Below are 15,557 nucleotides of genomic sequence, written 5' to 3' on the forward strand. Positions count from 1 at the left end.
CTACAATGCAGATTTGCCACATCGGCACATAAATGGATTCAGTGATTCAAAGGTTAAATCAACATAAAGTAAACAACTTTAGTCCGTGTTCAGCACACCATGACCCATAAAAGTGAAGACATTCACGCTAAAGAGAACTGTGCAGCGAAAACAGCGGTGCAGAGCTTTAAGGTAGCTGCTGTAACTTGATCTCCAACTAAGATCGATGCAGACATTTTCGTAGCAATACATGCAACATTGAAAGGGGAAAAGCCTCCTGACTGTTTTCCCCCCAACTATTCTTATTCTCTTAACAAAAACGCTCCTTCGGTTTTTATACCTGGCATTTGGGATAGGCATATTTCTAGTGAGCGAGCTAGATTGAATTTAGTCAGGACTGCCAATGAAGCTTATGTTGGCATCAGCGCTACTGTATCAATGCCTCTGCTACGGTACTAGCCATACTGATAACTGTAAGTAACCACACTTACCAAGGTTACGACAAATATGTACAGAAATGTAACATTTATCAATAAATAAAGAATTGAACTGTTGCAAGACTAGCTCCTACTCCCCTGACTATCTCTAACAAACCGTTCACTGTAATTTTCCTCAACAATATTGGTTGACTACCGAGAGTCAATCAATTTAAGTACGAATCATTTGTAGTCGATTCCTGTTATAGATTTCTGTGGTCTTGGCCAAAAGAGTAGGCCACTGCTTGAGCGGTCATTAAAGACTAGTGCAGATTAGTAGCAATGGGAGCAGTTCATATCTTTCACTCAGACAATGGTCCTGCATTAACCTATAAGATGTTTATGAATGCTATGTCTGCTCTGGGAGTTTGACTGCTATATGCACACCCCGTTTTTCACCAGGAATCGAACGGTGTTGTGCAGCAAGCCAAAGGAACACTTAAGTAAGTCTTGGCAGATAGAGTAATGGATACAGGATTGCCATAGCTACATAGCCTGTGTGAGGTTCGGAGAGCACTAATTAACTAGCGGAGTATTAGAATGTCACACCCGAGACTGATTACTCTTTAGTGTACCAATGTATGTGCCTGATCTTGATTTCCATGGAAAGGTGACAGTCAGAAATTTAATCATCTGACCCTCTTTATTGGTTGAATCTGCTGAAGACTGTTTACAACATATGACTAAAGATTCCAACTTGAAGAACTCTAACTCTGCCGCGATGATAATAAACTTACTAAAGCTGTTGGCAGGTGGCTCTCCAAAGCGTGAGAGCAGGTGCAGCAAAAGTGTCCTATTAAACAAGTCTTTGAACTATCGTACAGATCACTTGTCCCAGTTTTTAGGCTAGAAGGCACTCAGACAGTAATCTTGCTGCTGTTTCCTGGCTGAAGACCAACAGGAAAGTGTTGATATATCACATCAAAAAGCATTATGTGGCCCATTTCTGCTCAGCAGACCTCTACTGACACCAAGGTGCCTTGAAGAACATCAACACATCCTTCCACTTCCCTGGAGAAATTACCCCAAGAAGAGTACAGTCACGTTGAAAACCTTGATAAGACAGCTGCGTCTCTAGTTTTACACCAAGTGCCAACTGCATCATTTGATGAATCAAATTGTGCAACACAAGTGCCAGTTTCAATGAGTGAATCCGATGCTTCACTATCAACAATTCCAACCTCTGCAACTATATTTCATCATTACGAACCACCAGCAGACCCCACATTAATTGAGGTGATACCGTTGTAAGAAATAGCGCTATATGAAAATGACCCTGGTTCACGTTTTGTTTTTAAACAACAGAATATCTCTGACATATGGGAAACTCAGGGGCCCGTCACCACAATCAACAGGGGCATGGGGTCTGTGATACACCACTGCAGGGCGCAAGTGTCAGTGAAGCAACTGCTCTCTTTCATGGATGGTTGAGCGTTGGTGGAAGGCTCTGTAGAGTGACGGGAACGGTAGAGCGCTGGACTCTAACATGGTAGCTCTTGGCTCAATAGTGGGGTACACAATCCTTCCGTGCCAGATGCAGACTATGGGCCTGTTGAGCGATATACTGTGTTCCTTGTTTTGTGGATTAAATGCTTCTTTATTCTATTTCAGGTTGCCTAAAGGAACTCTACTGAGGAGTTGGCTAACAAAGTCAAGGCCTAGACTGCTCCTCTTCATCGCTGGACTGAAGCGGCCGCAGGTCACCCTCATGAGAAGGAAGAGGATGAAGCGAACCAAAGTAGCAAAGGCCACGTAAGCGGTAAATCTTATGGGTGATGGTGGGAAATATCACAAGTACCTCTCACATTGGTATAAATCATTTAGGACCTGATTTCGATCTCGGTGGATGAGTTATTCTGTCACAACGGTTCGCGGATATCCTATCTGATGAAATACAAATCCAATTATATCCTTTGGGATTTATATTCCGGCGGGCGGGATAGCCGTCACCGTTACCTGTCCATCAAGATCTAAATCAGGCCCTTGCAACAAAAAACCAGCTGCAAGTCTTGCGTGGTGCATCTGTGAAGCGCTTCCCACCACTGCCCGGCAGCTCTGTCCCTGGTTCTCTCTGGTTTGTAGTGTGGCCTATGTAGGGACCCTGGCTAACGTGAAGCAGAGGATCATGGGAGTATTGCATGGTAACATCTGTAGAGCGCCTCCTACCCCTGCCGGGCAGCCTTGTCCCTCAGGAGGTGGGCTGATTGTCTCTGCTTGAGATGTTTGTAGTATGGCCTATGTCGGGGGCCCTGGGAGTCATTGCTGAGGTGAAGCAGAGGATCATGGGAGTATTGCATGGTGGCATCTGTTTAAATCTGTGTGGGCTGGAAAAGCCTTCTGCTGGGCCAGTGATTGAACAGAGTAGCTCCAGCCAAAGAAAAGCTGCGGGGGAACTGAGATAATTGAGCGTCTCCCTTTGGGAAGTTAATTAGTGAAGGCGCTGACAAAAGCAGTCCCAAAAGGGTCCATGGGGAAAGCTTTCAGAATGACAGCCTCCTTCTGGAGAGATTAGCGTCCTCTGGCAAGGGGAAACATGCATCCCTTAGTGATAGAGCAGCAGAGGTAAGAAAGTACAGCTCATGTGGAATAACGTCTCCCGAGTATCCTAAGCTTTTCACTGGTTGGTGCTCACCCTGTGGAGAGCAGAGGGCATCTGATGTTAGAAGATAGAGAAAGGGCTACTGTTTGTAGAGAGGGAAGAAGGACAATCACAGCCTATCTATTTATAAAGGAAGCACTTTTGCCTAGAATAGAAGAGTAGAGTATAAAGGGTGTCATTGATAGGAGTGGAGAATAAATGGTGATAGGCACACCTGGGGGAAAACATTGGCAGAGAGTCTGAGTATTTCCACTAAATATTTTGTGGTGAACTTTTGGTGATAAATTCAAGAAAATTGTAATTGCAAAATGTTACTCCTCCCCAGTTTTTTTGGGTCACCCTGGAGAACCAGTAGTTATGTGAAGCAAGTGGAAGAAAATCTTTAGGAATTACAGTGTGCTCCACTAATCTTAGTGCAGAAAGGAAGAATACACTTTTTCTGCATTGTTTGGGAGGTGAGGGTCAAGAGGTATTTGAAAATTTATCGGGTTAGAGTCCAGAAGAAGAACGTAATCGGAATGAATATGAAAAAAGCATTCAGAAACTTGATAAACATTATCTTCGAAAAACAAGTACTATAATAGAGAGAGATAATTTTCGCTTCAGGTAGCAGGGGCAAGGGGAAACAGGGGAAGAATATGTTACTAGTTTAAGAAAACTTGCTTCCACATGCAAATTTGGAACAGCATTGGAAGACCGGATTAGAGAGCAGTTTTTGTACAAATGTAGCAGCGACAAAAAATATGTGAAAAATTGTGGCTCAATGATGAGTCCCTCTTCATGAAGTGATTAGTGTAGCGAAGAGGGTGGAGCACATGGTAAATGTGTTGTGAAAATGGTATAACAAAAAGAGCAGAGACTAGATACTGAAGTGAATATGATTAAGTTGAACAAAAGATAATGGAGTGTGTGAGTAGATTTTCAGGAGATGGCTTTAGATGTGCTAGGGCAGGACACAGAGCTAATTCTAGCAGCTATCAGGTTTTGCATGTGAGTTGTAATACTTGCAAGGAGAAATGACATTTTAGAACATGTTGTAATCGTAAGAGTATAAAAAAATTATTCTGAAAAAAGTGAAGGAAAATACACAAGAAGTATTTTTTCAGATAGGAGATTAATATGAAAAACAATAACAATCATCTAAGTAAAATTGTGTAAATTGGTGAGGCTATGGTACAAATGCATTTTGATCCAAGTTCCCAATTAACTATAGTCTCAAAATCAGTTTCTGAGAGAGAGTTTTAAGGGAAAGTAGAATTGCATGAAATGGATATAACACCAGTAGGATATGGTGGGACCCCTATAGATATGATGGGATATTTTGTTACACCTTTGAAATTTGGAACATGTATGACTGCAGGGAAAGTGTATGCATCACTTAAAGGAGATGAGTTAATAGGGTGGCCTCATCAACAATTAGGTATCAAGTTAGATCTAAAAGCAGATCTGTAGATACAAATACAGTCTATTTCTCATGACATTCTTCAGTATGAACAAAAATTCAGTAAATTGTTCAGAGGTTCTTTGGGTTCTCTAGTGGGTTACAGGTACCACATAAAGTAAAAAAGAGGAGCTGTACCAATTATGGCAAAAGTATGATGCATACCAGTGAATATGTAAGAGAATGTTGCCAAGGAGTTGAAAAAATTGAAGGTAAATGTTGTGATTGAGCCAGGGGTGGCCACAGAGCAGTTGGCTCCCATAGTTGTTGCAAAAAAGACAAGTGGGGCTGTAAAGCTGTGTGTTGATCTAAGGACATTAAATTGTGAGGATGTTGTGGATAAATATCCTATACCAAACAATGATGAGATCATCATGGCGCTAAAGGGGATAAATAGTTTACAACATTAGATCAGGCATCTGCGTACCACCAACTAGAACTAAATAAATCTTCCCTAAATATAACGGCCCTCATAACACCACTTGGTGCATTTAAGTAGAAGAGAACCCCTTTTGGTTTGATATCTGCATCACCTGTATTGCAGAGAGTGATGGGTAAGGTTTTGGAAGGTGTAGTATAGGTATGCTTCTGGCAGGATGATTTGTTGATCTTTGGGACTAGCAAAAAAGAGCATGATGACGGAGGATTTGAGGTGTTAAAACTCTTTGATGGAAGTAGGGTTCACACTGATGAAAGATAAGTGCCCATTTAGGATGACAGAGGTTAATTATCTGGGACACAGAATTTCCAGTTTGGGAGTATCACTTAAAAAAAAGATTTGGTAGATACTATTCTTAACTTACAGGCGCCAAGTAACAAGGACGGGTTAGTTTATTTTATATGAATGGTGGAATATTACAGAACATTTAGCAGTAAGCTTGCTGAGGAGCCAGTTTAATTGAGAAAGCTTCTTGTTAAAAAAACAGAGTTTTTGTGGCCTGAGGAATGTGAACAAGAATTTCAGTTCATCAAGAGAGTTTTGGTAAAGGCACCTGTGTTGCAGACTTTTGTATCTGGAAATAAAACGTTTGTGATTACTGATGCAAACTCCAATGGGCTGGGAGCTATCTTAGTACAGTAGAGAGATGGAAAGGAACAATTGAATACATGCATCTCCAGGAATTTGAGAGATTCTGAGAATAATTGTTCCGTCAAGAGAGAAGGTCTAGTGATTTACTGGGATTAAATAAACTCAGGAATTTGGTGTGGGGAAGGCCAGTCATGGTACGAATGGATCAAAAACCTGAGAGATAAATATTCTCAAAGAACGGATTAGATCAGTTATCTTCAAGGATAAGAAGGTGGATAGTTTCTTGAACTTGAAGATGAAATGAATGTGTGTGAGGTGATTCATGAGGAGATTACAGAAAATGAATGGAAGCAAGCCCTCTCGAATGATGACATTTTGTGTGCAGTTATTAAGGAGCTTAACAAAATGAAAGGTAATTGTGTGTACTAGGAAGAGTGTGGGAGTCAAGGAAGGAGGAATTAACAGTAGACAAAGGTATTTTGTTAGGAGAAACAAGATTCATTTCTTCAAATTCACTCAAGAGACAGAATGATAGAAATGGTTCATGTAGGGCATCTGGATATTGTTAAGATAAAGGAAAGGCTAAGATCAAATTTTGGTGGCCCGGCATGGATGTGGCGGTGGAAAGAGTTGTCCGTGAGTGTGTAGAGTGCAATCTGAGTGACAAGATACTAGACACCAGTAACATACCTATGGTGGAAAAGGATTTACTAAAACAACCTTGGGATGAAATTTCAGTTGATATAATAGCTCCTCTTTGTGGTGAGCAGCGTACACTGTTTTTTTATGGTGTTGTTTGATCTATATACCAGGTGGATGGAAGTTAAGTGTGTTTCTGTTGTTAATACCTCAATAAATCAAAATTCTTAAATGAGATTTAAAAAAAAGAAAGTTAACCCAACTGGATTTCATTTGCTAATGGCCCTCAGTTTTGCGCAAAGGAGTGTGAGATTTTTTTTTTTTTTCAATGGCGTGGTGCACAAGAAATGTGCAGTGTATCATCCAGTGTCTAATTGTGCCATTGAGAGGGAAAATAAGACTCTTAAGGAGGGTATTCAGTTAGCGAAAGCTAATGGACTGGATTGTAGAGAAACACAACAGGAAAGGATCACAGTATATAGGATGAAGCTGCATTCATCTACAGGGAATATTCCTTTTGAATGATTTAAAGTCACCTAATTCGCTGTTATGTCCAAGGTGGATGCCACGGAATAAATGTGTAAAAGATATGAGGATAGGGGAGTGGCGAGGCAGTGAAATGGTGAAACAACAGAAGAGAAAACAAAGGTATGACGAAGAAAAGTATTAAGAGAAGATGATAGTTAAGGTGGGTGAGTGTGCGAGAACAAAAGCACCAAGTAGGTTGGGCATGGTAGTGTCTGTAGAGGGTTTCCTACCATTGCCCGGCAGCTTTGCCCCTTAAAAGGTTGCCTCATTGTCTATGCTTCAGAGGATGTTTGTAGTAAGGGCTATGCAGGAGCCTTGGGAGTCCTGGCTGAAGTGAAGCAGAGGATGGGAGGTAGACAAGGAGGTGCCGACATCTTCCCGTTCACTGGTGGATGGTCATTGGTCACATCCTGAGAGAGCCCGTGTGGTGGCTCAGCTGTTGGGAACAGCCAGGTCATTACAGCTCTTCTGAGCTTGGGCTACAAGTGGAACACCCATACTTTCACCAGGAGACTTCTAGAGCTTGCCACAAGTAACCAATATCTTCAAAATGAAGCTAGGGTATGAGGAGAGTTGATGTATCAGGCTAATAAAGCAAACAATACTTGGGTGAATGTAAATCCAGAGTTTGCAAGCCCAACGGTGGAGTCAAGGGGGGCAGTACCCTTGGGTTCACCAGTCTACCCCACGCAGTTACTGCCAGCTCTTGGCGTCTTTCCTCTAGCATCCGCTCTGTCTTTGCTGAGGTAGTAGAAGTGAAACTTAAAGCCAAAGGAAGCAGGCGGTGGCAAAGCTGCTCTCCATGAGAGTGGAGGGTTCAGCGGTGAGACGCCAAAGACTCATGTCCTCTCAGTACTTATTTTCCCCTGAGTTTTATATAGCGCGAACTTGACCTGAATCGGGTATCAGAGCGCTTTACATGAGCACCAGTTGCGTTACACAAGGACACATTAAGTTTTGTTAGACACAGTGAGATTAAGTGATTTGCGCAGAATCACAGGATGTTGAGCGTCGTTGCAGAGACTCAAACCCAGTTCCCCAGATTTGAGGTCGACAGCCCTAGACATTAGGCCACATTCTCTCCCCGTGTCTCAACTTGTCTCTGAATGTAATCAGTTGGCTCTTCCACATGGATGGTGTGGTATTGGGAACGAGCTATGTTTTATTTCCGATGATGGACCGGCTGATGAAGACTCTGATGAGGATAGCTCAACCTATCCTTCGGGGAAGGGCCCCTGGAACAGCAGGTCTCAATATTCAGATTTAGCTGGCAGGAATATTGGCCCCGGCCTCAGGACTCCCTTTGTAGGATGCAGGACTGGTGTGAAAGTCCCGCTCAGCAGCTGGATCGACTTTGCTTTAAGTTCTATTTTCTCCTGGGTAAGATGAGTGTGCCTTGGCATTAAGGTCTCTTCCCTCCTGGGTAATAATAAAATCCATATTTGTAAAGCACGAACATATCACCCCTTAAGGTTTAAAGACGCTGGGGGCCGGAGAGATAAAGTGAGGTATTGCCCAGAGTCACATGGTGCTGAGCTGAGTTGCAGCTGGCGCCGGGGATCGAACCGTGAGCCCCACCCTCCGGAGTCAGCCGCTCTGGCCGCTGCGGCACACCTCTTCCAAAGGGTAAGATGGGTTTGTCTTGGCATTAGGTTTTCTTCCCTCCATCAATCACTCAATCAATCTATCAGCATTTGTAGAGCCTGGCACTGTTACCCCAGGGAAAATCTGGGCATTGGTGTGCAAGGTTTCTGTTGTGCCAGCTCCCCCTGTGGCCAATCTTGAGGAAACAGCAGAAAGAGGGAAGAAACAAGCAGAAAAAGGAAAAACAGAAGGCAGAAAAAACAAGTGGGCAGAAAAACGAGTGAGCAGAAAAGGCAGAAAAACAAGTGAATAAAAAAGGCAAAACAGAGGGCAGAAAAAAAAGCAGAGGAGGCACAAACAGAGGGTGAGCTGGCACGAGGAGCTGCTCAATGGGGTTGCGATAGGCCTCACTTAAGTAGTTCCTGGGGAAGGGCAGGGTGCTGGGTGGCGGGCAGAGGGAAATGGCAGGAAGAGGGAAGAAACCAGCAGAAAAATACAAAACAGAGGGCGGGAAAACTAGCAGAAGAGGACCAAACAGGGAGCAGAAAAATTAGCAGAAAAGGCAAAACAGAGGGCAGAAAAATGAGCAGTAAAGGCAAAACAGAGGGCAGATAAATAAGCAGAAAAGGCAAAACAGAGCAGAAGAGGCCACCACAGAGGACAGAAAAATGAGCAAAAAGGCAAAACAGAGAGCAGAAACCAAGCAGAAAAGGTAAAACAGAGCAGAAGAGGATAAAACAAAGGGCAGAAAAAGTTGCAAAAAGATAAAACAGAGCGAAGAGGCTTAAAACAGAGGGCAGAAAAACAAACATGAAAGCAAAACTGGGGCAGAGAAACATACAGAAAACGCAAAACAGAGAGCAGAAAAATAAACATGAAAGGCAGAACAGAGGGCAGAATAATTAGTCTGGAATTGAGGAGAGGAGAAACAAACAGAGGGGAGAAAATCAAGCATAAATGGCAAAATAGAGGACAGAAAAACAAGCAGAAAGGCAAAACAGAGCTGAAGAGGGCAAAACACAGGGCAGAAAATTTAGCAGAAAAGGCAGGGCATAAAACAAGCGGTAAGGCAAAACAGAGGGCAGAAAAACGAGCAGAAAAGGCTAAACAGAGAGCAGAAAATGAACATACAAGGCCAAACAGAGCAGATGAGGGCAAAACAGAGGCAGAAAAACAAACAGGAAGGCAAAACAGAGGACAGAAAAATGAGCAGGAAATCCAGAAGAGGGCAAACCAGAGGGCAGAAAAACGAGCAGGAAAGGCAAAACCAGATGGCAGAAAAATGAGCAGGTAAGGCAAAACAGAGAAGAAGAGAGCAAAACAGAGCGCAGAGAAACTAGCAGAAAAAGCAAAACAGAGGGCAAAAAAAACAAGCAGGAAAGGCAAAACAGGGGACAGAAAAATGAGCAGAAAGGCAAAACAGAGAGTAGAAAAATTAGCAGAAAGGCACAACAGAGGGTAGAAAACCAAACAGAAAAGGCAAAACGGAGCAGAAGAGGGAAAAACAGAGGGCAGGCAAATAAGCAGAAAAGGCAAAACAGAGCAGAAGAGGGCAAAACAGAGGACAGAAAAATGAGCAGGAAAGCCAAAACAGTGGACAGAAAAATGAGCAGAAAGGCAAAACAGAGGGCAGAAAAATGAGCCGAAAAGCCCTAACAGAGCAGAATAGGGCAACACAGAGGGCAGAAAAATTAACAGACAAGGCCAAACAGAGCAGAAGAGAGCAAAACAGAGCAGGAAACTAGCAGGAAAGCGAAACGGGGGCAGAGAAACATACAGAAAACGCAAAACAGAGAGCAGAAATATGCATGAAAGGCAGAACAGAGGGCTGAAAAATTAGTAGAAAAGGCAAAACAGAGCACGAATTGAGCAGAGGAGAAACATACAGAGGGAAGAATATCAAACATAAATGGCAAAATAGAGGACAGAAAAATAAGCAGAAAAGGTAAAACAGAGCTGAAGAGGGCAAAACACAGGGCAGAAAATTTAGCAGAAAACAAGCGGAAAGGCAAAACAGAGGCCAGAAAAGGCTAAACGGAGGGCAGACAAATGAACAGACAAGGCCAAACAGAGCAGAAGAGGGCAAAACAGAGGGCAGAAAAACAAACAGGAAGGCAAAACAGAGGACAGAAAAATGAGCAGGAAATGCAGAAGAGGGCAAACCATAGGGCAGAAAAACGAGCAGGAAAGGCAAAACAGAGCAGGAGAGAGCAAACCAGAGGGCAGAAAAACGAGCAGGAAAGGCAAAACAGAGGGCAGAAAAACAAGCAGAAAGGCAAAACAGAGCAGAAGAGGGCAAAACAGAGGGCAGAAAAATGAGCAGAAAGGCAAAACAGAGGGCAGACAAACAAGCAGAAAGCCTTCACAGGGCAGAAGAGGGCAAAATAGAGGGCAGAAAAACAAAAGGGAAGGCAAAACAGAGGACAGACAAATGAGCAGGAAAAGCAGGAGAGGAAAAACCGGAGGGCAGAAAAACGAGCAGGATAGGCAGAAGAGAGCAAAGCGGAGGGCAGAGAAACTAGCATAAAAAGCATAACAGAGGGCAGAAAAACAAGCAGGAAATGCAAAACAGAGCAGGAAAGGCCAAAACAGAGGACAGAAAAATGACTAGAAAGGCAAAACAGAGGACAGAAAATGACCAGAAAGGCAAAACAGAGGGCAGAAAAATGAGCAGAAAGGCAAAACAGAGGACAGAAAACCAAACCGAAAATGCAAAACAGAGCAGAAGAGGAAAAAAACAGAGGGCAGAAAAATGAACAGTAAAGACAAAACAGAGCAGAAGAGGGCAAAACTGAGGGCAGGAAAAACGAACAGAAAGCAAAAAGGGGCAGAGAAATATGCAGAAACTGCAAAACAGAGGGCATAAAAACAAGCAGGACAGGCAGAACAGAGCAAGGAATGAGCAGAGGAGAAACAAACAGAGGGAAGAAAATCAAGCATGAATGGCAAAACAGAGGGCAGAAAAACGAGCAGAAAGGCTAAACAGAGCAGATGAGAGCAAAACAGAGTCCAGAAAAACGAACAGACAAGGCCCAATAAGCAGAGGAGGGTAAAACAGAGGGCAGAAAAACGAACGGGAAGGCAAAACAGAAGGTGGAAAAATGAGCAAGAAAGGCAAAACAGAGCAGAAGAGAGCAAAACAGAGGGCAGAAAAATGAATAGAAACAGGCAAAACAGAGCATGAAACAAGAAGGAGGTACAAAGAGAGGGCAGCAGGTAGACAGGCAGTTGAAGGTAATGGACGGTGGGCAAGCTGGACAGGAGAACTGTAGCAGAGGGAGCTGGCACAGGACCTGCATCTTGGCATTAAGTTATCTTTTCTACCGGGTAAGAGGAGTTTGTCTTGGCATTAAGTTCTCTTCTCTCCAGAGTGGGACGAACTTGTCTTGGCACTAAGTTCTCTTTCTTTCTCCACTGCAGGGTGACCGTTGGAGTTCCTCATTTTCCGGAAGACCCCAGGGTCGGACCTTTCGGTGATGCCTGTCCTTTGCAGATGTTCCAGCGGGAGGTGGAGTCACCGGACGGTGCAGGAGCCACAGCCAATGCTGCACACGCGTCTCTGTATAATGCCTTGATGCCCTCTGTCATGTGTTCAATCAAACATTAATACACGTCTAGATTCCATGTACCCCACCTTGTCATTTGCATTTCATTGGTTCAATTTGCCAAGTGATGGAAACCTAGAGAGAGAAATTAACACACATTAAGAATGGTACAAAACTGGGCAGAACTTGATGGGAGGGGACAGGAGAAATGATTCCACAACAGAGCTTTCGAGAGGGTCAGAGGGGGCACATATGCAGGAACAAAGCCCGCTTGAGGGTCCCAGGAGTGAGTCCGGGGGCACTGTATGTTAGCGAGCCATGGGAGATTGTGAATTGGGGAACACCATGTGGAGGACCACGAGACAATATGTAGAGGGCATACTGAAGGGTCTGAAGAAAATATACTCTAAAAAAGGGTTGCAAAGCACACTTAAAGGGAAAATTCAGGAAGACATTTTTTTCTTACCTGTAACTACAGTTCTCATGGTTTAAATGATTCTCCAGTGACAAGGTGGGAGCCCCAGGTAACTCCAAAAGCAGTATGAGAGCAAACCAGGTGTGGAATGCCTCAAAATATTGTCACTTTAGTAGCCTTGTCACCTCATTTGTAAAGACCCAAAGACTAGCCAATGAGGTGAGAGTACCCTGGTTGTCACCCCTCACAGAGGCCACCTCACCTCTGATTTCCAGAACATACATTACACTCCAAATGATGGGTTAGTAAAGGAATGGCTCGCCTTTACCTGAAAAGATGATAAAGTGCAGCAACCAAACAGTAGCGTTGACTGAAGGGACGGCGAGTCTTCCAGGTGGCTGCTCCGCAGATCTTGGTAATAGACACTCTCGCATGAAGAGCCAGTGGTACCAACTTGCTCCTGGTTCAATGTGCCATGACTGTTTTTTTCCAGAAAACGTGCTGCTTTTGTTTAACACCATGCGCGCTAGCGTTATTCTGCTCGCACGCTGAGATTTGCAAAAACGCACTTTACATGACGAGCTGGGCTCGTCATCAGCGTGCGAGGAGGCTACGCCATGACGAGCCCAGCTCGTCATCAGCGTGGAAGGGGTTAACTGCAGGTACTCGCGGCTGCTACCCAACTCACTGAACCTTATTTTGATAATAGGTATTGTCGGAACTCCTTTCTAAACGCCACAGGACACGCAAGGTCTACTGAGCCCAGCCATGGTGTTTGAGGCGTTTTAATTGGACTCATATTTATCAAGGGTTTTGATTCACCTTTGCGCCGTGCCAGGGGCGCTGGGACGATGCAGAACCATGAATGATTCTTACCCCGCCACGTCAGGCCACCTCGTGTGGCCCTGCATGGCTTGGTAAATGTGGAGTAACGCAGCGCAAGTCACTGCTTTGCGTTACCCTTCCCCAGGGTGGTGTTACATGTGTTTTCCTCACACATCCACCCATGGATTGTGATGCATTCCTAGAATTACCATTAGTGGTAGACCTGGGAAGGCATCAACATGTAACAAGGAGAGATACCTTTATTTCTCCTTGTTTTTTCTCTTTCTACGTGTGCTGCATCCCGCAGCACGCACAGAAAGAAGAAAATGCCTTTGAGGATTGTTTTTGTGCAGGAAGGTGTCCCTTCATGCAGAAAAACAATCATGCCTTCATTTACTTGCTATTATAAGGAAAAGAAGTATTGGATTTCTAACTCTACACATTCTAAGGAATAACAACAGTCATGATCAGTAACACAATCCCCTTGTGGTTGGGGCTATAGCTTTTGCCCAGCAAATCCCTGTCCCACCCTCTTCTTTGTAACAGGGACGGGGTCACTGGTGGCCACATCCAGCTCACAGGAATGCAGCAATCCACAAATCTGTCTGGGGGGATTCCTCTCCTCCTCATGCCTTCACCAGGCGGGCCTGTTCTCCTCAAAATGGAACCCAAAGCCTTCCATGTAATGTACCTTTGCAGGCACTCTTGCACTCGGTGCATCTTCACAGGGCAAGTGCTCTCCAGGACTGTTACCTCCGTGCATGGCGCCACTACGGATACACATACATGCAGCCCACATTAAATCTGAGTGAAGGTTCAGTACTGTAGTTTCTCTGTATTGTACCAGGATCTGCTATTTGCACACACACTCACCAGGTGCAAACTGCATAACGCTTCACCATTCATGTATAGTACATCACGCAGGCACATGCACTACACAGTCCTACACCTTTCATGTAATATATTCTGCACAGGCATACATGCACTCAGTGCAGGCACTAATCACACACATACACTGCACAGTACAGCTCTATCCATGTACTGTACCCTCCCCTGGCACACATACAACTAGCACAGAGTCACCACTCCTGCACTGCGCAGCACTCAACATCTACCTGATGTAGCCAAAAGGGTAAGTTAGGCACACAGCAGAGGAACTTTTAAAAGGGGAGTGAGCCTGTAGGACTCACTCTAGTGACGCAGGGTGCAGAGGGTCTGTTCACTATTACTCATCACTACACGGTATGATGCCACACCATGCTTGTGTTGCTTAACTCCTGGTGAAGGCGGTAGCCTTCCACCTCTATCAGGAGAGTGCTGTGGGCATCCCCCCTACTCCAACAAAATCTCAATCCATGAGACAGACCTATGTCATGACACCCACAAACATGTTTCGCGCTCGCCTGTGACAAAAAAAACCCAAGCGTTTGCAATGCAATAGTTCTCGCATTTATGGTAGGCATCACGGACAATGGGCCGGTGGGTGAGCGGGCGGGAGAAAGAAGGCACAGACAACGGGAGAGAGGGTGTTCGGGGGGAGAAGGCACGGATAATGGGAGGGTGGCCGTTGGAGTTCCTCATTTTCCGGAAGACCCCAGGGTCGGACCTTTCGGTGATGCCTGTCCTTTGCAGATGTTCCAGCGGGAGGTGGAGTCACCGGACGGTGCAGGAGCCACAGCCAATGCTGCACACGCGTCTCTGTATAATGCCTTGATGCCCTCTGTCATGTGTTCAATCAAACATTAATACACGTCTAGATTCCATGTACCCCACCTTGTCATTTGCATTTCATTGGTTCAATTTGCCAAGTGATGGAAACCTAGAGAGAGAAATTAACACACATTAAGAATGGTACAAAACTGGGCAGAACTTGATGGGAGGGGACAGGAGAAATGATTCCACAACAGAGCTTTCGAGAGGGTCAGAGGGGGCACATATGCAGGAACAAAGCCCGCTTGAGGGTCCCAGGAGTGAGTCCGGGGGCACTGTATGTTAGCGAGCCATGGGAGATTGTGAATTGGGGAACACCATGTGGAGGACCACGAGACAATATGTAGAGGGCATACTGAAGGGTCTGAAGAAAATATACTCTAAAAAAGGGTTGCAAAGCACACTTAAAGGGAAAATTCAGGAAGACATTTTTTTCTTACCTGTAACTACAGTTCTCATGGTTTAAATGATTCTCCAGTGACAAGGTGGGAGCCCCAGGTAACTCCAAAAGCAGTATGAGAGCAAACCAGGTGTGGAATGCCTCAAAATATTGTCACTTTAGTAGCCTTGTCACCTCATTTGTAAAGACCCAAAGACTAGCCAATGAGGTGAGAGTACCCTGGTTGTCACCCCTCACAGAGGCCACCTCACCTCTGATTTCCAGAACATACATTACACTCCAAATGATGGGTTAGTAAAGGAATGGCTCGCCTTTACCTGAAAAGATGATAAAGTGCAGCAACCAAACAGTAGCGTTGACTGAAGGGACGGCGAGTCTTCCAGGTG

At 44.5% G+C, this 15,557-nt stretch overlaps 1 protein-coding gene across 2 annotated transcripts in view; it reads left to right on the top strand.

Annotated features, from left to right (window-relative positions):
* The window catches only part of LOC147706681 (uncharacterized), a 62,663-nt gene extending 50,761 nt beyond the window's left edge, over positions 1-11,902 (top strand). Inside the window, exons 2-3 of one of the 2 annotated variants that reach the window (XM_086925824.1) lie at positions 2,067-2,207; positions 11,697-11,902. In XM_086925824.1, the coding sequence (XP_086781950.1) occupies positions 2,067-2,207; positions 11,697-11,883 (328 nt within the window). In that variant the 3' untranslated portion in view covers positions 11,884-11,902. Of the gene's footprint in view, positions 1-2,066; positions 2,215-11,696 lie in introns of those variants that run through there. The other variant, XR_015296588.1, reaches the window with a different exon arrangement.
* The last annotated feature ends 3,655 nt before the right edge of the window (positions 11,903-15,557 follow it).

The sequence above is a fragment of the Lissotriton vulgaris genome, chromosome 6 (genome assembly GCF_964263255.1).
Source record: "Lissotriton vulgaris chromosome 6, aLisVul1.2, whole genome shotgun sequence".
NCBI classification, from domain to species: domain Eukaryota; kingdom Metazoa; phylum Chordata; class Amphibia; order Caudata; family Salamandridae; genus Lissotriton; species Lissotriton vulgaris.